General features: G+C 33.6%; 1 protein-coding gene across 1 annotated transcript; it reads right to left on the bottom strand.

Moving 5' to 3' along the window:
- Positions 1–25,374, bottom strand: LOC113078859 (NACHT, LRR and PYD domains-containing protein 3-like). Its single transcript, XM_026251167.1, has 15 exons — positions 25,268–25,374; positions 17,053–17,157; positions 11,913–12,014; positions 11,384–11,488; positions 11,082–11,198; positions 10,578–10,662; positions 9,943–10,138; positions 8,028–9,849; positions 7,737–7,888; positions 6,954–7,185; positions 6,702–6,875; positions 6,342–6,512; positions 1,677–1,850; positions 447–609; positions 1–31 (listed from the first exon to the last, which is right to left on the bottom strand). Exons 1-15 carry the CDS (start codon positions 25,324–25,326, stop codon positions 23–25), a joined length of 3,666 nt encoding a protein of 1,221 aa, XP_026106952.1. The 5' UTR covers positions 25,327–25,374; the 3' UTR covers positions 1–22.
- Positions 25,375–25,749: the final 375 nt, after the last annotated feature.

The following is a 25,749-nucleotide window of genomic DNA, read 5'->3' as shown; positions in this document are numbered from 1 at the left end:
CCCTGCAAATTCACATCTTCCTCTAGTTCACCTGTAAATAAAACAAAATTATCATTTATATGAACACTAAACAAACATTCGTCATTCAGTTTAATCCACATGTACATGTACGGTTCCAGCTGTATGCATTAATAATTATTTTAAACGGTAACACAGTATAATAAACTTCACATTGTTTTTGTTAAAATAATGCAATTTGAAGCTGTTTTTATTTGCTCTAAAATAAATTATGTGTGCATAAACACTGAATTCCTAATAGCTGTGGGTTTTAACGGGTTTTCATTTATGAAGTACAGTTTTTCCCTTACGATCTATCTACATCTATTTAACTGGTTTGCTCTGACCCAAACCCTTAGTTTCAATAAAGCTAAATGAGTTTCAAGAGTTCCACATATCAGTGGTAAATAATAAAGCTCTCTTTTATACCACAAGGGTAATTTACTCACCTCAAGTTTACAGTTTGAGTCTCGTAGCAAATCTCTGAGTTGCTCCTTTGAGACTCCTATGTTATTGTTGCTCAGATCAAGCTCTTTTAAAAACTGCAGTGCTTTCGTGTTTGTCAAAGATTGAGCCAGACAAGCAACATCTGTAATGCCACAGTCATTCAGACTAGAAAGAAACAGACAATAAGCCCTTTCACACATACAGACCTTTCTGGAAAATGACCAGTAAATTGCTGTAAAGAGATCATATGTGAACAGGATCTTTTAAAAAATACCGGTAAAATCGTTCCAGCAATTTACTGGTTTAAGAAGTTGTAACATTACCAGTAAATTGCCGGAATTCTGCTGTGTGTGAATGCAGAAGGAAAATAACTGGTATGAACATGTATGAGTTCAGAACCAATCATAACAATGTGATGCATTAAAGCACTGTTTATGAAAATAAAAGATATTTCATCCAACTGGAGCGACAGTGAAATTAAAACGCTTCTCCTTTACGGGCCGATGAAGACATTTGCCGTCATCTTAGGGGAACTGTTAGTGATTCAGTGACGTATGATAAAATAACTAACTGTTAACTGTCTCCGAGAGCAATGCATTCACAGGACAAAGTCAGGTCATCAATATTGCCTACTACTGTTTCAGCTATTAAAATAGTTCAGTTTTGTATGTTTGGAGCAATTTTTGATCATTAAATAGGCCTAAAAGTTTTGTTTTTAAAGTAACAAGTGGCCAGCACAGAGAGTTGATCATAGCCTGTTTGATCAATTTAGCCTTCTCAAATCATCACAAATTGTCTAAAATAAAATCTAAAGATATAAAACAGTTCAAGCATGTTGAACCCAGATACATGTGCACTATATCCAATATTTTTTGCAGAGAGTGCAAGATAAAGCATGCTTTTTTTATATCATAATATATATAGAAAACAAACAAGCTTTCTGTCGTCTCGTCTTGAGCAGGAGCGAATACAAATACGGAATAACAGTGAACAGCTCATTTTTTTATTTACCAGTAAAGTCTTTCCAGTTATTTTATTTCAATTTGATGGTATTACTGTGTGAAAGGGGTTAATGTGTGATATTACTAGAACCAGATCACAGAACAAATCTTACTTATTTTCCACAAATACACTGTGAACTCAGGCTCTTCACAATTGATTGAGCATGAATTGTTTTGGTTTAAATTAAAGTGATTTTATACATTTCAGTTCAGTATGTAAAAGTTACTGACCTCAGTTTCTCCAGTTTACAGTGTAAATCCTTCAGTATGTCACAAAAGTGATTCACTCCTGTGTTTTTTATTTTATTTCCACTCAGGTCCAGTTCTCTCAGGTGTGATGAGTTTGATTTCAGAGCTGAAGCCAGAATGTGACACTGTTCCTCTGTAATACTGCATCCACATAGACTGAAGACAGAGAGAGAAGGACAATGGATCTACACTGAAAAAAGTAATAAGTAAATTTACTTAATTTTTATTTGGCAAGTTTTTGCACAAGCATTTTTCAAGTAAATTAACACATTTGGAAATTAAGTAAATCTACTTAACTAAGTTAAGTAAAAAAAATAAAATAATAATAAGTACATTTTATTGAGTAAAATGTAATTAAATAATATTATATTAATGCATTTAGCAGACACTTTTATCCAAGGCAACTTACAGTGCATTCAGGCTAACGATTTTCACCTATCATGTGTTCCCGAGGAATCGAACCCCCAACCTTGCACTTGCTAATGCAATGTTCGACCACTGAGCTACAGGAACACATCAAGTTTTTGTGAAAAATAAGTGAAAATTTCACTTACTTACTTTTTTATTTTGGAAAAGTTTTTACTCTAACAAAAAAGCCCGAAACAGATATTGTAGAAATTTCTAAATGTAAAATTATTTTTTTCAAAAAAGTTTTATCAAATGAGGGTAAATAAGTCTCTCACTTCTGTCCCTTTAAACCAATTTACAGCAAAGACAGCACGAAGAACTGGATGCACATGATAAATATTCTGCAATTAAGAAAACAGACAAAAGAAATAGCAATGTAAAACCCGATAAGTAAACTTTACTCAAACCGTTTGAGTAAATAGATTGCCTTGATTTAAACCATGTAAGTTTTGTATTCAAGTAATTAAGTGATTAACTAAGTGCTGATTGAGAATTAGTGATGAACAGCTGCTGCTAACAAACAGAATCACAGAAGAAAAGAGAAACTACAACTGACTTCAGACACAGACTTAGATGAAATCAACTGAAATAAAATACATGAAATCTCTCAAGATCTGATTAAACAACCCCACAAACAGCATCAGCAGCTCCACTTATTAATAACCAGACTGACTTTATTTCTGTCAGACGTCTACAGAAGATCTTATTGAGAATGAACTAAGGTGTAGATGTTGATGTATTGTTTCATTTGAAGTAACCATGTTAGAGATCAGTGTTTGCTTTAGTTGGGCTCTTGAACCTTGATTTTGGTTTTAGTCTTTTCTCTGGTTGTTATAACCATTTGTTTTTAAAACACATTTGTTATAACTCAAAAGCCCAGAAGAAATATCATCAGGTATTAACCTGTGCCTAGGTTTAGATTGTTATACTTTATATTGGTGATGGTAATCATCAAGTATTTGTCTGTATGGAGTCTAATGAAGAAGGTGTTGTGATTCTGGTAAAAGTGACATTAAGAGCCAGTGATTCTGTGATAATCAGTTAATATAAAAATAAACATAGTTGTACAAATACATTTTTCTCTGCCAGTTGGTCAAACACTCAGATCAATAATCAGAATATGAACCTCTACAATGGTGACGAAAAAAACATGCTGCAATGCATTCTGGGTACTATTGAAGTACAAAAGTCATCCATGGCTCCCAGCATGCTCTGCAGCATTTTTTTTATGGTCACCATTGTTGAGGTTCATATTCTGATTATTGATGTCTGTGTGTGACTGTTTAACACCATAGAAGACCACACTAGTGATGGGATTTATGGCTCTTTGAGGGGATCCGGATCTTCGCGATCCGTTCCTTTCAAAGAGCCGTTCAAAAGAACGGCTCTTTTGGCTCTTTTTAAATATCTAGTCCGTTTTAAGAAGCCAGCTTGGGGGCATCTCAGTTTATCCTGGAAATAATCACTGGGAGGAATGATGAGGTGAGATTTGTAGTCAAATAATTAAAACTCGGATATCACACACCAATATCTGAGTTTGAATTATTCTGAAATATTGATTATTACCTCATTTGTCATGTGTGGACTATATTTCATAGGGTTGCACAAATCCCTCTGCTTAGACAGTGACATCACTATTTTGGATTTACCTTTAGTACAAAGTGTGTGTGTGTGTGTGTGTGTGTGTGTGTAAAGCTACGTTGACTTATGTTATTCATACAATACCTACTCACAAATAAACATCAAAAACAAAGCCGGCTGCAATGAATGTCTGTGGAAAACAGCTATCACAATACAAGAACAGTATCACAAAAGAACATTTTTAATGTTTTAAAAGAACAAGTTTTTAATGAACACAAAATGCAATGTAAATAAATACAAAGCAGTTCCTTTATGGCCTACCCAATGACAGAGGAACGCAGGGTTTTTTCCACTGGAGTACTCACGTGAAGGATGCGTGCACAACTAATAACTAATATCATCACGCGCTGGGTGCGCCCCTCCCCCTATAACTGTTCTGTCTCGCGGAGGAGCTCATTTGTATGAATCTGTGTGAAACACGCATAGGAAAAAAGAACGACAGAAAGAACGGCTCTCCTCCAGCCGCGACTCGGCTCCCATCGTTCATGTTTATGAGCCGTTCAAAAGAATCGGTTCGTTCGCGAACGTCACAACTCTAGACGACACTGTTTGAAAAGTCATTCATATTAACTGATTATCACAGAAACACTTTTACTATATTCAATCAAATTACACAACAATTATTTTATCAGAGATTAGACTCTGTACAGCTCAATAACTGATGATTATCATCACCGATATAAAGTATAACAACCTACACCTGATGATATTTCTTCTGGGCTTTTAAATTATAACAAATGTGTTTTAGAAACACATGGTTATAACAGCCAGAGAAAAGACTAAGACTGAAGACAAGAGCCAAGAGCCCAACTAAAGCAAACACTGATCTCTAACATGGTTACTTCAAATGAAACAATAAAATCAACATCTAAACCTTAGTTCATTCTCAATAAGATCTTCTGTAGACGTCTGACAGAAATAAAGTCAGTCTGGTTATTAATAAGTGGAGCTAGTGATGCTGTTTGTGGGGTTGTTTAATCAGATCTTGAGAGATTTCTTGTGTTTCTCTTTTCTTCAGTGATTCTGTTTGTTAACAGCAGCTGTTCATCACTAATTCTCAATCAGCACTTAGTTAATCACTTAATTACTTAATCGCAAAGTTTTAAAACTTACATGGTTTAAATCAAGGAAATCTATTTACTCAAACGGTTTGAGTACAGTTTACTTATCGGGTTTTACAGTGCTATTTCTTTTGTCTGTTTTCTTTATTGCAGAATATTTATCATTTGCATCCAGTCCTTTGTGCTGTCTTTGCTGTAAACTGGTTTAAAGGGACAGAAGTGAGAGACTTATTTACCCTCATTTGATAAAACTGTTTTGAAAAAAATAATTTTACATTTAGAAATTTCTAGAATATCTGTTTCAGGTTTTTTATTAGTGTAAAAAGTTTTCCAAAATAAAAAAGTAAGAAAGTGAAATTTTGACTTTTGATTTTTGTCACAAGATCTTGAAGTGTTCCTGTAGCTCAGTGGTAGAACATTGCATTAACAAGTGCAAGGTTGGGGGTTCAATTCCACGGGAACACATGATAGGTGAAAATTGTTAGCCTGAATGCACCGTAAGTTGCTTTGGATAAAAGTGTCTGCTAAATACATTAATTTAATATTATTTAATTCAAATTTACTCAATAAAATATACCTATTCGTTTTTTTTTTTTTCACTTAACTTAGTTAAGTAGATTTACTTAATTTCCAAATGTGTTAAATTTACGTGAAAAATGCTTGTGCAAAAACTTGCCAAATAAAAATTAAGTAAATTTACTTATTACTTTTTTCAGTGTATGAAAAACTAAATTTAAGGATTGTGTGTGTGCTCATGTTTTTGTGACATATCAGGACACAACTTTGTATAATGACATGGGTATGACACAGGTATTACAAGAAGAGGGTGACTTATGAGGACATAACCCATGTCCCCATTTAAAAAAAAAAAAAAACGTATGTGTGTGCCACTTCAAGAGGGCAAACACACGTTGCACTTCATTTATGCTTGTTCTTTATCTCTTTCAAGTTACTTTTTTCTCTATTTACCCATTTAATTTAGTCATTTATATTGCCATTTAATCTTCACGAATAAGTTAAAGATATAAAGAAATCTCCCCATCTTATGGTTTTTATCATCATGACACAATTTTTTTAAATTAAATCAATAATTTTGCAGTGCTTTTGCTTTAGTATTGTAATTTTACATTTTTTGCTGATCAGATGAAGTCCAACTGAAAATTAAGAAAGACACAACTAAGATTTTTCAATAAACTTCTGCTCACTTTCATCATAATTTTGTTTCCTGAAACTCCCAATTCAGCATCAGAAGTAAAAGTATCTCTCAGAATAAACTACTGCAATTTTACAATCTCTTTTCTCCCTCTACAATAACTGAAGTAATTACTGGCTTGATAACTGAAATAATTATTGTCTTGTTAAGTCAGCTGTGTAAAACTTTAAACTCTTTTCCACTGAACTCTGGGCTTGTTTAATTTCAATACATCACCTTATTTTGGTTCTGTGTTCACACACACAAAAAGGAGATAGTATTATTAACTACAGTAACATCACTGTTAAAATTAATGTAACATTTTAAATCATATGAAATACTCACATCAGTGTGTTGAGTTTACAGTGTTTATCCTGCAGTAGAGCAGAGATCTGATTCACTTGTGTGTCTCCTAGTTTATGTTCACTCAGATTCAGTTCTCTCAGGAGTAACGGGTTTTTACCCACAATTCCAGTCACATATAGACAGGCTTCATCTGCATCAGGACTCAAAAACCTGAGGAAGAGAAGATGAAGCAGGATTCAATTCAGTTCTCTACTGAACATGGTATGATGAAAAACAGCATTGGATTGTTGTGTGATAGAGAATTGGTCTATTTTGATTAACTTTTTTAAAAATGTAATTTTATTTTTTATTTTATTTTTTTCAAAAATGATTGTTTTACTGAAATAATATTTCTCTCACCTCAGTGTCTTCAGTTGACAGTTTGGATCCTGTAGTAAATCACTGAGCTCCTTCACTCCTGATTGTCCAGGATCATTTCCTGTGAGATCCAGCTCTATCAGGTGTGAAGGGTTTGATCTCAGAGCTGAAGCCAGAGCTTTATAACCTTCTTCTGTGACGCTGCAGTTTGAGAGTCTACAGATATAAAAATTTATGTTTTTTTTATTAATTTAACTTTTCATTTTTTAACTTTACAAGACTATATCAACTCACCTGAGTTTCTTCAAATTACAGTTCTCTTTCAGTCCATCAGAGAGCAGCTTTATGCCTGAATCCTTCAGATCATTATTGCTCAGATCAAGATCCCTCAGACTGCTGGAGTCTGAACTGAGAACTGAAGCAAGAGCTGAACAGCTTTCCTCTGTTAGATCACAGTTACTGAGCCTGGAAATAAACAGTTTGTCAAAGTATTTACATTCTAAACTTTGCTGTAGTGGTCGTGCAGCTGTAATATTTATTGATTACAGTAACTATATTGCTGCCACTAATTTTCCAATCCACTTGTCTTTAATGCTCTCATGTCTCATGTGTCTTGTCTCTCACATGCCTTATGTTTGGCTAATGTATAGTATGGTTGGGTAATGTTTCCTGGGTCTTATTTTTTATTTTTTTCTCAATATGAGCCTTACCACAAAATGTGTGTTTTCCACAATAAAGAAAAAGACAGAGCAGGCAAATATTCATGTGGTGATCAACACCACCATTAATACATTATAATAATTTATCATCCTTATCAATCAAATAAAATATTTAAATTAAGCATTTTGCCCATGTTTCTGAACAAAGGAGATCAGGCAGTGAAAAAATCAACAGTCATTAGAATATATATATATATACATATATATATATATATATATATATATATATATATATATATATATATATATATATATTTGTATAGCAATACATTTTTTATGCACAATTGTTGAAGATTATCTAGAAAAAATAATGACATTTGTCTGTTGTCACAACTTACTCCAGTGTCTCCCAATTTACACATAATATTCTCCAGTCCAATGCAGAGCTGCTTTACTCCCGAATCCTGTAGATTATTTTTGGTCATATTCATCTCTATCAGATTGTTATCTGATCCAAGAGCTTTAGCCAAATTAGAACAGCTCTCATCTGTTAAATTACAATCATTTAGCCTAGAAGGACAAAAAAAAAAAAAATACAAAGTATCCTGAGAACAGAGTAAAAATATAATTTCTCCCAATATAAATTAATGATTAAGAACTATAGAGATTATTTTTTTTTCAGAAGAAAAAAACATGACATATTACTTACAGAGCTCTTTTGGAGATTTTCACAACTTCCAGTAGCCTAAAGAGACTCTCATCTGATTTCTTGAATTTCTGAAGCTCAAACTCCTCCATCTCTTCCTCTGATGTCAACAAAACGAAGGCCACAGCAGACCACTGAGCAGGAGAAAGATCAGCAGATGAAAGACTTCCTTCTCTAAGCTGAGTCTGAATCTCTTTCACCAGAGTTTGATCATTCAGTTCATTCAGACAGTAGAACAGATTGATGGATCTCTCTGGAGACATCTTCTTATCTTCTAATTTATCCTTGATGTACTGAACTATTTCCTTGTAGTTCTCGTCATTGTTGTCTTGCTGTGTCAACAGACCTCGTAAGAGAGGACGATTGGTGTGGAGTGACAGGCCAAGAAGAAAGCGAAGGAAAAGATCCAGGTGTCCAGTTTCACTCTCAAGTGCCTTGTCCACTGCAGTCTTGAGCAAATCAATCATGGTTTCATTTTTGTTTTCTTGTTCTGTAGATTCATGTTGATTAAACACACTTTTCTTGCAGATGTCTAGAAACAGATGTGCATAAAGGGCTGCAATAAACTCTTGAATGCTCAAGTGAACAAAGCAGAAAGTAGTACCAAGAATGATTCCTCTTTCCTCCTTAAAGATCTGGGTACACATGCCTGAATACACAGATGCTTTAGAGACGTCAATACCACAGGCTTCCAGATCCGTGTCATAAAAGAGCAGATTGTTTCTCTGCAGCTGGTGAAATGCCAGTTTCCCTAGTGAAAGGATGGCGTCTTTATCCCAGGAAACATCTGGTGTGTATTGTCCATCATACTTTTGTCTGCTCTGCAGCATCTGAAAGCGGAGAAAGTGTGTGTACATCTGTGTCAGAGTCTTGGGAGTGTCTTCAGTATATTTCTGCAGTGTTTTGGAGTCATCAGCCTGATCGTTTTTCACATCATTATTTTTTTTCTCCTCTAAAATGTTCTGGAGAACAGTGGCTGTAATCCAACAGAAGACTGGGATGTGGCACATGATAAAAAGAGTCTTTGATTGTCTAACATTATCAATAATTTCACTGGCCAGATCCCCATCTGTGAATCTTTTTCTGAAGTACTCCTCCTTTTGGGCATCATTGAATCCTTGTACTTCTGTCACGCGGTCAACACATTCTGGAGGAATTTTAATGGCAGCAGCTGGTCTGGTGGTGATCCAGATGAGAGCAGAAGGAAGCAGATTTCCCTTGATCAGGTTTGTCAGGAGAACATCCAGAGAGACTTGTGATGTTACATCACGACAAGTCTCATTACCCTCAAAGTTTAGAGGAAGACGACATTCATCCAAACCATCAAGGATGAACAGTAATTTAAATTTATCATTTCTTGCAAGGTTTAGTTTTTTTATCTCTGGAAAAAACTGATGTAAAAGACTTGTCAAGCTTTGTGTTTCTTTCTCCTTTAAGTTCATCTCTCTAAATGCAAGAGGAAATATGAAAGTAATGTCCTTATTTTCTTTACCGTCAGCCCAATCCAGAATGAACTTTTGCACAGTGATGGATTTTCCGATGCCAGCAACTCCTTTTGTCAGTACAGTTCTGATCTCCTTGTCTTGTACAATTGCTTCAAACAAATTTTTGCATTCAACTGGAATCTCTTTTGATTCATGTCGCCTATCAGCAGTCTGAACTTGTCCTACTTCATTTTTACTAACACTCAGAGTCATGTAGAGATCTGTGTAGATGTTCTTCAGAAGCTTGGAGTCACCACGCTTTGCAATTCCTTCAGATACAGATTGATATTTCTTCTTCAGGTTTGATTTTAGTGGTTGCTGTTGAACGAGGACCAGCTCATCTAACACAAGAAAAAAGAAAACAAAAGATATGCATAATTTTACATTTTAATTTTACAGTGACTGACAGATTGTTATGCCTATGAACCCCTTACCTTGTAGAGCATCTGCAGCCTCATATTGCTTCATATCATTCAGAAAGAAGAGTGTGATATCAAGAGCTGCTTCTTTGATATCATGCATCTCCTCTGTGAAGTCCTGCACAAAGTACTGTGTTCTCTCTCCTCTTAATATTTTCTTAAACTTTTCCAGCTCCTTTTTTATAAACACAATTATTTTGTTCTCAAGATCCTGAAAACGAAGCAAGAAAAAATAAGTCCTATACCTATACATTTAATAAACAATTTAGGTGTACTACAAATTAAACTCGTGAAGTTTCCCAGCACTGACTATCAGCAAGGTAAAGTGCTGATGAATACAAACACACAAACAGAGATACAGAGTATCTTGTATGGATCAAATCCAATAATCATCCGGAATTTTTTGTGTCTTGATTAATGTGCTTTTTTATTCACTGCCATTAATTTGTCACACAGCTGAAACATGAGTACTATTTTATTTTTGAGTTGAGATTTCAAAAATGAGGGATTGTTAGGACATCAGTTAACAAGATAAAAAAAATCTATTTATATTATGTTTTAAAAAGTGTTTAAAAAATACAAATTATTATTATTCTTTCAATAACATATTAGTATGTTAATTAATTATTAATTGTAGAATTTATACTTGCCTTGAAGATGCAGAGGAGATTTTCACTGAAATTCTTGCGGTTGCGGTAATTCTTGTAGTTTGAGTCCAATTTCTCAAACTGAACCCTGGTAGCAAAATAAAGGTGGATTTGTTTTATGTTTTTTTTTTTTACTGCATACTATTGGCTCAGTTACCATGAGGGACAGAGTTATGTGGAGACACTATCCTCTTGGTTGTTATAACGGACTTTAATACAGTTGCATATGAATTCCTCATGAACCTGATGACTCTAATGTATGATCTTATTTAATGGTGCTGAATTTAACTTTAAAAAAATGGTATTGTATTTCATATTTTCATTGTTATATGGATCAATGCACATAATCAATTTACTTCAAAAAAGCACATTACATTTCAAAACTATGCTTTTTGGCTTTATTTTAAGGAAAAAAGTAATTACAAATTTCGGCATAGTAGATCCATTTATTTTGTAATTTATTTTAATAAATAAATAAAAAAATCAACTGTTATGTTTTGTTTTCACCTGTTGAGAAGAAAAGTTGCCAGTTCCACATCACTCTTCAATCCCTTCTGTGCTTTCAGAGCTTCCCACCGTGTAATTTCTTCACCAATATTTACTGTGGACTTATGTCCTTTGTTACTAAACCACGAAAATCACATAAAAATTACAGGTTCACAGCTGTCAGTTTCATATGATCAAACCATTGCTAAACCAGCTGCTTACTGCTACCTACAGTACTTTATTAGCACAGAAAAGTGGTTGATGGGAAATACAGTTTTATGAAAAACAAAAAACAAAAACAAAAAACTTAAAACATGAAATACCTTTTGGAAGGTGATGGTGTTTTCTCACTGAAGTTTGGTCTATCTCCCTTTGAATGGTCACTCTTCATAGACACAAAGCTGAATACATTTGAGCCTGATCTTACACTAATGAGAAAAAAACAACAACACAAAGGTAATTCAGTCATATTTAAAGATCTTGTGTTGCAAAGTAACTGTTCTGTATTTTCATGGTGAATGTATGAACCTAAACGAATATGTTCATTAAAGATTAAACAGTTTGCGATAAATTATGTTCTGTGATTCATTTTTGTATTTAATCAAGTTCTATTACATACACAACAGTGAGAAAATAACATCACTATAATGCAAAAGATATGAAATAACTTTTGTTAGTTGTTTTGATGATACTGCGGTATAATGACAAATATTTCAGCAAATCTTACAGAATTAAAACATAAATCTCGATTTAATTCTCTACAGTATGTTATGCATGATGACATATTTGAATTATTTACTAATAAATAAACAATGGATCACTGTAAGATGGTTGGAGGAAGAGAACAAATACCTCGTGTTACATGGTGTTTTCTCACTGAAGTTTGGTCTGTCACCCTTTGAATGGTCACTCTTCACAGACACAGAGCTGAGCACATGTGAACCTGATCTTACACTAATGACACAAAGAACAGAAGGAAAAAGGAAAAAAAAATTCCTTGGTGAATTTATGCCTCATTGTGGTTGCCTGTGTAACTGTATGAAAAGGGTCTGGCTGCAGACTTGCCCTTGCACTCTCAGACTTGCATTCTCAGACTTGCACTCTCAGACACTTGCACTTCCGCTAGCAACGTCACTTGCAGTCTTTATTTTTTTATTTTGTTCTATTTATTGATAACTTTTTGTTTGAATCTCTCAACATTTTGCAACAGTAGTCAGGTGGTGAAGACAAGAAAAAAGAAACTAAATTACGATGTCACTTGCAATCGCCTCTTACCCTCTCTGCTACCTCCGACACTTGCAATCGCCTCTTACCCTCTCTGCTACCTGTGACGTCACTTGCAATCAACACAAATCGTGAGTGTTGCCAATGGAGACAAGATGCTGTGGTGGTGATTAAACGATTAAAACTAAATTAGTAGGCCTACTACTATAACGTACAGGGTCCTGCAAGAAAAAGACAAGACAGACAAATCAGTGACCACAGAACAGCAAAATATGAACGCAATGCACAAAGTCTATTGTTAATCGTTTTTCTCCTGTAGAAAAAAACAAACACTTAATATGGCATAATGTATTAAGATACATTAAGTTCAATTAAATGACCAAATTCGATATATATTTATTATTTAATGTAAGCAGCAAATGGCTATGATCACAATGCGCAAACTTTGTCCTCCCATACAACAAAACGCTTAATGTGGCCTAATAACAGACTAAGTTGATAAAGACAATTCAGTAGGCCTACTGTCTTGTTGTTGACTTAACGTATATACAGACCAGCAAATATGAATATGCATTATGAAATGCATTAAGTGATTTTAAAAGGATCAAATCCGTACAGTCAAGCAGATGAGTACAGAACGCAGTGCGTTAAATTAAATACACATAATGTAGCTTAATGGACAAAGTCAGTGATATAAACGAGACAGTTTATTCCATATGGAATAATGCTTAACGCGAAACTTTGCGTGTAGCGTTTATTCTGGGCTCACCTGCTTGCCTGTACATATTAGTTATGTATTTTAATAATGTAGAGAAGCATATTGAGTTTGACCTTTATCATCTTAGTCCATTATGCCACATTTTACAGTATGTGAGGAAAATACTATATGCATATTAATTAAAATAATGAACTGTATATTTAATTTGATATTTTAATAGCATCTTAATACATTGAGCCATGTTAAGTGTTTATGTTTTTCTACGGGAGGAAAACGCTTAGCGAGAGACTTTGCGCAAGCATTCATATTCTGGTGTTCTGGCCACGGATTTGCCGGTCCCACTGGGCAAAGTTACGTCCAGTGGATGTCTTTTTTATGTCTTTGCTGACGTTGAAAAGACGTCCACTGAGGAGCCAGAATGAAAGTTTTTTTGACGTCTTCTGTACGTCTGATTTAGATGTTCACAGAACTTGCTTTCAAGGTTAAAAACTAGTTCAAAAGTGGTCAGTGGACATATTTTCAACATCATTTAAGGTTCATTTAGGCATAATTTATACTGTTTCTGGACCAAATCAACACTCCCAGGATTTAGACTTGTGTTATTTCAATGTAATTTCCAGACACTGTGTTTGTCCTAAAATCAAGAAAATAAAATAATCTTTAAGAAATAATGAAATAACTCTCGATTGAGCATGTGGTAAAATCAACTGCAAATCAAAGACATTAAATCTCCGAAGATCTCAGCATCGGAGGATCAATCAAAATGGGTGTATTCCTTCAGTTGGACCTTTAGAACCTCATTGCAGGTTATTTGTTTAAATTTTAAAAATACAGCTATTTCAATAGATGGCAAACTTGATCACATCTCCTCAAAAAACAATGTAAAGTTTAGAAGAAAAGTGGCTGCAGAACAAAAAGAGGCCAGCCAATTTTTATTTTAGAATTAGAAAAAAGCAAGCTTGCCATTTCAGCTGGATTCTACTGGCCTGGAATGGGGGTGAATGTTGATAAATGGTTTAAAAAAATAATCTTTTCTACATTGCTGTGAGACAAACTGATTATGTTAACAGCTAGGATGAATTTAGAGGGGAAAGACACAAGGACCAACAATGTAAATTTATTGACCATTACACAAAATAGACTATGCTATTCTGACTAAATATGAAGCAGTTGTGTACTGCATTACTTTATTTCACAGGTTTGGGGCAACAAAGATCATTCTTTCTGACCAATGCACAGAGTCTGTTAACCAGGTTTATAATTTATTGAATAAAGGGGAAAAAGATCACTATGAATTAAAATTTTCATGTGTGCATAGGGTTCTGATTCATACCCAACATTTATGGTTCATTGTATACTTATTCTAATGCATGTTTTGCTCACACAAATATTTTTTAAGTGCATACATAAATACAACAACAGCAAGGCATATAATAAAAAGTAAAAATAAATGAGCATAATTGAATAAGTATACGACAGTATAAAACAGAATAGCCAAACCCTCAAGCACCACATTGTAATCGGTAATAAATCTGATTGAAAAACAAAAAAAGGAAATAAAATTCAAGTTGAAAAACCTCTCGTCTTAAAACTATTTTCAAGTTTAGGATTTAGGATGGTATTTTGAACCATTTGACTTGCCGTACATCCAGTCGTTCTTCTTGCGCACGCTAGTTCTGATCGTACGTATAGTAACTCGGCATCTACGCAAGAATTTTAGTATGTTTGCGTAAAGGGGAACAGACATTCCGAGGGGAACAGAAACGACTGCTACACCGGTCTTGTCTTTTTCTTGCAGGACCCTGTACGTTATAGTACTAAATTAGGTTTAATTGTTTAATCACCACCACAGCTTCTTGTCTCCATTGGCAACATGCACGATTTGTGTCGATCGCAAGTGTCGGAGGTAGCAGAGAGTGCAAGTAGCGATTGCAAGTGACATTGTACTTTAGTTTCTTTTTTCTTGTCTTCGCCACCTTTCTACTGTTATAAATGTTGGGAAATTCAAACAAAAAGTAATAAAAAATTTAACAAAATAAAAAAATAAAGACTTCATGTGACGTCACTATCACTGTAAAACCCGACAAGTAAACTTAACTCAAACCATTTGAGTAAACAGATTGCCTTGATTAAAAACAGTTTTTAAACTTTGTATTCAAGTAATTAAGTGATTAACTAAGCGCTGATTGAGAATTAGTGATGAACAGCTGCTGCTAACAAACAGAATCACTGAAGAAAAGAGAAACACAAGAACTACTACAACTGACTTCAGACACAGACTTAGATGAAATCAACTGAAATAAAATACATGAAATCTCTCAAGATCTGATTAAACAACCCCACAAACAGCATCACCAGCTCCACTTATTAATAACCAGACTGACTTTATTTCTGTCAGACGTCTACAGAAGATCTTATTGAGAATGAACTAAGGTTTAGATGTTGATTTATTTTCATTTGAAGTAACCATGTTAGAGATCAGTGTTTGCTTTAGTTGGGCTCTTGACCCTTGACTTCAGTCTTAGTGTTTTCTCTGACTGTTATAGCCATGTGTTTTTAAAACATGTTTGTTGCATCTCAAAAGCCCAGAAAAAATGACATTAGCATTTTCTACATACCCATTGATGATAATCATCAGTTATTGAACTGTTCGGAGTGTAACCTCTGTTGAAACGAATGTTGTTTAATTAGTTAGATAATACAGTAAAAGTGATTCTAAGAAGCAGTGGTTCTGTGATAATCAGGTAATATAAAGGACTTTTTAAACAGTTTGGCCTTCTATGGTGTCAAGCAGTCACACACAGACATCAATAATCAGCATATGAATCTCCACAATGGTTACCATAATAAAAATAAAATGCAGCAGAGCATGCTGGGAACCATAAATTAGCTTTGTAGTATAATAATACAATATAATAATATAATATAATAAGCATGTTTTTTCTTTTTTTGTCACCATTGTTGAGGTTCATATTCTGATTATTGATGTCTGTGTGTGACTAATTACTGCCATAGAAGAAAGATGTGCATAAAATGTTCAATCATTTTATGTCAACAGATTATCATGAAACCACCAGCTGTTTGAAAGACTTCCATTATAATAAACTTAACTAATTATACAGCACCTCTTTATTCAGATTTTGAACAGCTCCATAACTGATGATTGTCATCACCAGAAAGCTGCAATCAACATCTGTTAGTATTTTCTCTGGGTTTTTGAGTTATAACAAACATGTTTTAAAAAACCATGGCTATAACAGCCGGAGAAAACACAAAGACAGAAGTCAAGGGTCAAGAGCCCAACTAAAGCAAACACTGATCTCTAACATGGTTACTTCAAATGAAACAATAAATCAACATCTAAACCTTAGTTCATTCTCAATCAGATCTTCTGTAGACGTCTGATAGAAATAAAGTCAGTCTGGTTATTAATAAGTGGAGCTGGTGATGCTGTTTGTGGGGTTGTTTCATCAGATCTTGAGAGATTTCATGTATTTTATTTCAGTTGATTTCATCTAAGGCTGTGTCTGAAGTCAGTTGTAGTAGTTCTTGTGTTTCTCTTTTCTTCAGTGATTCTGTTTGTTAACAGCAGCTGTTCATCACTAATTCACAATTATCACTCAGTTAATCACTTAATCACTTAATTGCAATGTATATCTTCTTTCAGTGAACTCAACTGAATTAAGTTCAGAGTACTCAAAACTGTTAGTTTTTTCAACTTAAATGGTTTAAGGCAATCGGTTTCCTCAAATGGTTTGAGTTAACATAACTTGTCAGGTTTTTAAGGATATCAGTTTACTCAAACGGTTTGAGTTAAGTTTACTTGTCGGGTTTTACAGTGATAGCGGAAGTGCAAGTGTCTGAGAGTGCAAGTCTGCAGCCAGACCCTCTTGAACTGTATTACGGTAATAAGGCTCCAGACTGAGATCAGTAAATAGTAAAGCAGACATTGTGTTCTCTGATTTATTCTTCTATTTAGTCCATCTCCATCACATACACCACAGTGAAGAGATTAGTTAACATCACTGTAGTGTAAAACAAAATAAATACCTTTTTGAAGGTGATGTTTTTTCCCCTCTAATGTTCGGTCCGTCTCCTTTTATTCGGTCACTCTTCACAGACACAGAACTGGACACATGTGAGCCTGATCTTACACTAAAGACACAAAGAACAGAGAGAAAAAAAACACTATTACTGGAGATTCTTCCAGCTACACAGTCAAGCATTCACATAACAGTCCACATATAATATTCAAGTCACTAAATGAACAAATAATCTACTGTACCTTCATTGTTGTATCACTCAATTTTACTATGGGGTTGGGGTTGAGATAGGGCTTGGATTGTTTAATAATGTTGAATAATATTATTAAATATTTAAGGATCACTGTTAAATGCTTTGAGAGACACATTAAATACCTCTTGTTACATGTTGTTTTCTTACGGAAGTTCGGTCCATCTCCTTCTGAACAGTCACTCTTCACAGACACAGAGCTGGATGCATGTGAACCTGATCTTAAACTAATGACAAAAAGAAAAGAAAAAGGTTTCAGGAATTACAGGGGTTACTTCAGTCTCATTTGAAGATGAGTTGCAAATGGTAATTAAATGCAATATGGCTGTACATTTATTGTATTATTCATTTAAGATCTACAACACAGTGAAAACATTAATGGTTTCAGTTTACTTTGTCTTCATTAAAAATTGTTTCTGGCTTCACCATACAGTACATAAAAGACTGTGTATTATTACACATTTAAAAAAAATAAGACATGAAACAGTAAATTAAAAGCATGCACAAATTAAAGAATGGAACAAAGCGTGTGGAATTCCTTCTAGTTCATGATGGTGTTTCCTCACTAAATGACAAACATGAGCCTGATCTTTTACTAACAACACAAAGAGTAAAAATTAAAGAAAATTGAATGTCTTCGATATTTTGCAATTAAAGGGACAGTTCACCCAAAAATGAAAAATCTGTCATTAATTACTTACCCTCATGTCGTTCCAAACCTGTAAGACCTCCTTTCATCTTCGGAACACAAATTAAGATATTTTGATGATTTCTGAAATCTCTCTGACCCTCCCGTAGACAGCAAAGTAATTACCACGATCAAGGTCCAGAAACTCAGCAAGGAGATTGGTAAAATAATCCATGTGACATCAGGTGTTCAACTGTAATTTTACGAAGCTACGAGAATACTTATTGTATGCAGAAAGGAAAAAAAGACTTTATTCAACAGTGGGCTAGTTGCAAATCTCCGCCATCTTGGATTTCCGGTCTCGCGAGTGTGTGCGTAGATATTTCCGGTTCTGCTAAACGTCAGTGCAGAGAACCGGAGAAATCCAAATATTACCTTCTATATCTTTACAGGATTTATAAAATCACTTCAAATGCAAATAAGATGCAAACTGCTATTATCACTATACTATAAATGTTAACTGAGCCAGTGGATTTGAAACTTGTGTATGTTTGGGTCTGGTGAATTAATTTAATACACTAATGTTCACTAATGTTCACAAAATGAAAGTTGAACTCATGGTGTGTATACACAGCTACATAATGTATTTTTATCTAAACATTTATGTAAATGTACAAATTAATTATTTCTCGAAAATGTTTGTATTACATAGATTTTTTTTTTTAAATGAAATATTTACCTTGAGAGACGTGGGCTGCGATTTATCTTCATAAGTATCCATTTCTCAATTGTGCACAATACATCAGTCTGTTTCATCATTATTTTCACAACATATTTTATTATTTTACACAGTAAACTAATACATTACTAATTTTAATACCTGTTTTATCTGATAATGAATGCAAAAGAATAACTATACATGCGCTGCTCATAGACAGATGATTTAAGCTGCAGATCTTTCACAAAACAAATAAACATTGATAAAAACACACATGAATGCAAACAATGATCTTTTAATTAATGCAAACCTACCATTTTTACATTAGATTTAATTGTATAGTTACAGTTATAAATGGTTATCAAATAAGGTTAATAAAACATGCTTTATCAGAAATATTTGTGCGTCTCGTTTGACAGTCAGAAAGCTTGATCTTATATAACAGTCAGAACAAAACCAGCTTTTCGAAAATAAATTTTTTGCATATTTGAGTGGTTTGTGTTTTAAAGAAGAAATCCCTGTGGACTGATTAACCTGAAGCTGATGCTGATCCGCATAATCAACAGAAGAATAAAGCAATCTCCGTGTTGTATCTTGATGAATTTCCACACAAAGGTACGCAAAAATGTAAGGAGGATGTTTCCCCATGTCTTTGATATACCACTATCCGCTGTTAATTTTGAAAATCATTACTTATATACATCTAGCCAAGTTTCGTATGTAAGTTTCCCTTACAGTAAATGCGAGGATCACAAGACCGGAAGTAAGTATGCACACACTCGCGTCACTGAAGCTCACCAGCACCATCTTGTGCACCTTGCCCATTCGTCTCCTCCACGTCGCCCACAAGCACCATTTTGGAAAGTATCCAACATAAACAGTGTATGCTGTTCTGTGTCAGCTGCATCACACGGATATGTAGTTTTTATTCAAAGCAGAAACAACGCAGAAAATGCACACACTGTTTACATTCAGTGGATTCTCTCCAAAATGGTGCCAGGGTGATGCGGCGAAGATGAATTGTTGAATTTTTTTTTTTTTTTTTTTCTTTCGCGCAAAAAAGTATTCTTGTTGATTTGTACAATTATGGTTGAACCCTTTATGTCACATGGATTCTTTTACCGATCTCCTTCCTATGTTTCTGAATCTTGATCGTTGTCTGTGGGAGGGTCAGAGAGCTCTCAGGATTAATCAAAATTATCTTAATTTGTGTTCTGAAGATGAACGGAGGTCTTAAGGGTTTGGAAAGATTTGAGGGTGAGTAATTAATGACAGAATCCTCATTTTTGGGTGAACTATCCCTTTAAGTTGATAATTAGTTAAAATTCACTGTGAAAAACTAGTTAAACCATGCATTATTAAAATTTTCTCAAATGTGAAAGTGAAAATGTAACACAATATTGCAAATTTGAGAACTAAAACCATAGGGATATATGATATGTACTTACTGAAATACTTTCTAACAGTCTATGTGTGACCAACAATAGGAAACATTAAATACCTTTTGGTAGAGGTTTACCTCTTACTGAAGTTTGGTCCATAACCTTTTGAATGGTCAGTTTTCACAGACACAGAGCTGACCACATCAGAGCCTGATATTTCACTAATGAGAACAGAAGTTTCATTTGAACAAATTTGATGTTCTAATTAAACTTAATTAAGTTCTCAAAGCTCAAAGGGTTTTTCCTGGCTCAAAATTAGAAACAAACACTTTTTTTAATGCAATTTTAGGTGCTATAAAACTTAAATGATTGAAAAAAATGACAATTCTAAAGTTACATTTTACAAACCTGTTGAACATTAAATTTTATGAAAAATAAATTAAAAGGGGCCTTTTTGTATACAGTATGGTGAATATATAACACTACGTTGTTAAACATTTCATGACACTGAAAATATTTATGCACTCTTTATGGATAAATGTATCCTTGTCTACACTGCATTGATCCAAAATACATTTATACACTTAAAGTGTCTTTCTAGAAAACAAAATATTTTCTTACAAGGTTAGGTTAATTCTTCTGATACATTATCAAATGCAATCTCATTAGGGTAACAGGTGCATTAGAGCTAACATTACCACCAAGCTAAGACTTTTTATAAAATGAATAGTACGTTTTACTCAAATCTCACTTCAGTTCAGCATCAAATGTTTGTAATAACTTATTTATAGTTTTTATACTAAACTACCAGCTTTGCATTTCTCATGAAAATGTTCTTTATTGTTGAGAAAACACCCCAAATCTCATTAAAATAACATACAAACCATATACTATTGTAATTGTGTGTTAAGCATAGGGCCCTATGAAATCAGCTTTATTTTTTTCCCAAATTTCGTTCTAATTTTTCTAGAATCCTTTTTCATGGTTAAATTACATTTCATTATCAAAAAGCATGTCTAATTAAAATCATGGAACTTATACAATGTCACATCAGTTTATTAAAAGTTTGACAAAAATGACGTTTAGGGCCATATTAAATTTTATTTTATTTTTCACCATATTGTTTCACCAGTTATTGTTACCAACTTCTGTGTTGTAGCATGTCTAATTATTTGAATGCATAAAAACAACTTAATTTCTATACATTTATTCTTTAAAAATAGCCTTATTAAATTCTGATTTTTCTTCAGAAATTCAGTGAAGCTCAGAGCAGTTCTGGTTATGTTCTTTGTGTATTTATGTCCATATTTATTGATGACAGATGCTGAAATCACCACAAGCATTGCGCACGCTTTAGTGTGTGTGTAAACAGAACCGCGTGTCATTAATTTTTGCAGAAATATGTTTGCGTAATATGAGTTAATGCTCATAAGATCGCGTAAATCAGTGGAAAATTCATAGAAGTTATGATTCTGTGTAAAAAAATATCAAGTAAACTTGTATATAAATATTTGTATATTTCCAAATATGAACTAAAAGCTCTAATGGAAGCAATTCAGTGATGCTTGCACGTGACTGCCTGCCTGAGTTTTGTTGAAAACCAGAGGCGCATAAAATTTGGTGGAGATGGTCGCCTCATATTTCTCTATGCAGAAATTTATTTTATTTAAGTTATAATTTATGATAAAGTTTATGATCAGTCAATTTTCTTGGTGGCAAGTTAAATTGTAGTGAACAAAACATTTGGACAAAGATTTGACAAACCAACTGTGACTCGTGTTGACTACAAATATATATTTTTAAATACATCATACAGTTTATGCATGATCAACATTAAGAAAACCATAAAATACATTTTGGAAGATGATGGGGTTTTCTCACTGAAGTCTGGTCCATCACCTTTTGAATGGTGACTTTTCACAGAGCTGGACACAAGTGAACCTGATCTTTCACTGACAAGAGCAGAAAATTCACTTTTAAAGGAGATTCTTCAGTCTTATTTGAAGAGCATTTGCCCTTCTACTGACTATGAACAGAAGAATGTGTTTATGTTTGGTTTTCTGTTTAATCAGTCAAGTTCAATCACAGATACAACAGTGAAGAAATGTAAATAGTGTATGTAAAGCACATTAAATACCTTTTAGCTTTTGATGATGTTTCATCACTAAAGGACACATGTAGGCCCACATTTTCACTAACAATAACGAAAAGTCTCATTCTCAGTCTCATTTGAAGAGGCTTCATTCAGATGGTAATTAGAATAAGTACAACACTGTTAACCCTTGCTGTATTTTCTAGGGTAAATAACTGTAAAATAGCCATTGTTTTGCTGTATCTTCTGGGAACAATATCTTACTGTAATATGAGGCGCATCTTTAAGAATTTATGCAGCTCAAATAATAAATTACAGTAAATTACTCTATGTACCCATTACAGGTACCAACTGTAACATTAATCAGTAAATTACTGTCCTCCAACACTACTCAAGTGCATTATGTCAAATTATATTGTGAAGTGTACACATATTCAGGCAGAAACCAAGGATTTATGCAATATGCATTAACACACACATACACACGCACTGACTGCCTTATCCTAAAAGTGAAGGTGTTGCCTCTTTAAGGCAGCCTGGAGGTCAAGTCATTTGTTTACTTTTCAGCGTGCATCGTTAGTCAACCAGCTGTGACGTTTTCATGTTTTTAAGCCTTAAAATGGAACCTTACACAAGGAGTAAGTAAACTGTCCAAATATAAGTGTGGTTTCTAGAATACTTTATGTGAAGTTAAATCGTTATTATTTGTTCTTGGACTTCCTTTGTTTCCAGAATGCTATATGGTTAGTTGAGTTTTGAGCCTCTCCTCAAAACTTTGAGTGACATCCCTTGGTGTTGCAAAATACTGAATTGATCAAAAATTTACCAACTCAGATTGTTTTATGTATTTAGTAATGTTTTATTTATTCATTTAATTGGTTAGTCAACATTTGCCGCAATGTACAGATGCAAACTGTGCAATGTGCCTTTCCACCAGCTTAGTGCTTTTTATGCACATATAAAAAGACACCAACATAGAGCAAATTTTCAATATGCCTGTGGAATGCAGAAGTTCCCTTGTACATTTAAGAAATTCTCCTAGTTTAGGTCTCAAATGCACAGAAATCACAGGCAGTCACAAAAACAAGATAAAGTTATACATAGGCCTCCACAGGCGAACCTCCACTGTCAGGTCCTAGCGTGTGCATTTGTGGCTTGTAACTTTTCAGAGCTGTGCTTCCACTTGCGAATTCATATGAGATGGTATAAAAGTTTGCTTACTCCTTTTAATGCACTATTTTTTATTTAAATAATTAAATAAAACTATTAAAATAAAACCCTTTAAAGGGAATATTGCTACGTTTTTGCTGAGTAATCTATTTTTTATTTTTATTAAATTTATTATGTTGTTTTCAAGGAAACTTCCACCAAGATGTCAATGGAGACTGAGCAAACCCTACCAGCCACACCAAGGCTCATCATGCTTGGTTAACTTAAAATATATAGTAAACAACCTCTATGCTTCTTTGCAGTTTTCATGGTGACTTTTCATTTTTCAGGAGATAAACTTCAAACCTCATCTAAGTGGATGGTCAGCATTGAGGGGAAAGTGACACATTGCATTGAAGAGAAGCTGGATTTTGCTGCAGCTCTCTCTGTGCTTTTTGGTTGCTTATATTTTTTTAAATATTGAGTACCAGGAGTCAGCCAGCGCCACACTTGAGCTTATTCAAAAGTAAGTGTTAAAAATCATTATGTCCAATCATGGTTTTATTTAAGGAATATATTTTTTGCCAATATGTATTTGTTGTTGTACTTGGTTCTCATAATACAGGTATATATATATATATATATATATATATATATATATATTTTCTTTTTCTTTTTCAGCGGCAAATCTGGGTCTACAGTTAAAAGAAAGGTTCAAAATGTGAATCCACATGTCCATACATTTTTGTAGAGCCTTACCGAATATGAATAGAAAAAAGTAAGCAAAAGCAGTATTTCTTAAGACTTTCATTATAAAAACATAAACTGGTAATTTAATTTTTGTTGAATTATTACAGGTTTGGAACAACATTTGGGTCAATGGTGAATGAGTATTATATTTTGTCACTACATATTTTGTGTGTGTGTGTAATATTGTAAAGGAAGAAAACATTATTTCTATTCTCTTATAATTTTATGGTAAATATTGATTCATTAATTTGCTTTTATTGAAAATATACTTGATTAATTAAGTTACTAAAATACACTGGCCTTGTTGTTTATTTATTTTACTTTTGTTATTATATAGTTAAGGAAATAAGAATACTTGTATTTTGTTTATAATTTTTTACTGATGTTGTAAGATGTTATTTAGCCAATTCTATAGATAATGTGGTTGTTTTTGTGTTTTTTTTTTCATTTTAGTATATGTTCTGATTTGTTTAATTGTGTGATATATTTCATGTTATGTATTTGTTTTTCCCAAATAATAAAATATATTTGTATGAATATTTCATATGCAATCTCTTTTTAAAAAATAAATAAATAAAAATATTGTCATTCTGGTGTTACACAAATATTATATACAGTAAATTTATATGCAGTATTATACTGAGTGGTTTCGTGTATAACAGTAAATAACTGTCAACACTCCAGCCAGTTATTCACTGTAATTCTTTATTTACAGTATATAACTGGCAACACTGTTGCCAGTTAGTCACCGTAATGGTTCAGTTACAGTAAAATACTAGCAACACTGTTGCCAGTTAGTAACTGTTAAAGATTCATTACAGCAACTAGCTGGCAACAGTGTTGCCAGTATTTTACTGTAAAAAAACCTGGTAAGGTCTAACAGTGAATTTAACAAACAATTTATTTTATTTTATATTTTATTTTATAGTTTGAACAAAAACATGTTCTACTCTTCTGAGTTAGAGCAACACAAACAGGAACAACGTTGTGAGACCTGGCAGATCCCCAATGTTTAAATACCTCAGCTAACCGACTGTTGTCACTATACGAATTGCTGTGACATGACTAATGCCTTTTCATTTCAGAGAAATGTAATGTTGTAACTGAGGTGCAAACAATGTCTTTATTCGACTCTGGACTCTAGAGAAGTGCTTGAATTTTATAAACTGTTATAGAGGAAGGAACACATCATTTTATCTCTTTTTACACCCGCCACTGAACTTTTATGATTAAAGTAACAGACTCAGTCTTACCTCTGTTTCACTGAGACGCTCATCTCAGACAGAGAGTCCTTTCCTCGCTCCTCTGACATACTGCAGATAAACTGCCGTTGAAAAACAGCACTGGTATCTTTGTGTTGAAGACTATCAGATGCTCAGGACAACCTGGACATGAGGTGAAAATAATGACATGTTGAGTTGGCAACATACAAGCTGTATAAAAAGAACACAGGCTCTGAAACTGTTAATATTACATTACATTAATTACATATTACAATATTACAATACATTACATTTAGTCATTTAGCAGACACTTTTATCCAAAGTGACTTACAAATGAGGACAATGGAAGCAATCAAAAACAACAAAAGAGCAATGATATATAAGTGCTACAACAAGTCTCCTATTGCATTTCCTGTAGTGTAACAATGTCAGACAACTCTTCATAATATATAGCTATAAATGTAGAAACATAACTACATCATTTTTACATTATTTTAGCATTGGACATATTA

This window comes from Carassius auratus, unplaced genomic scaffold, assembly GCF_003368295.1.
Source record: "Carassius auratus strain Wakin unplaced genomic scaffold, ASM336829v1 scaf_tig00026882, whole genome shotgun sequence".
Classification (NCBI taxonomy): domain Eukaryota; kingdom Metazoa; phylum Chordata; class Actinopteri; order Cypriniformes; family Cyprinidae; genus Carassius; species Carassius auratus.
This window is presented reverse-complemented; position numbering and strand designations above follow the sequence as displayed.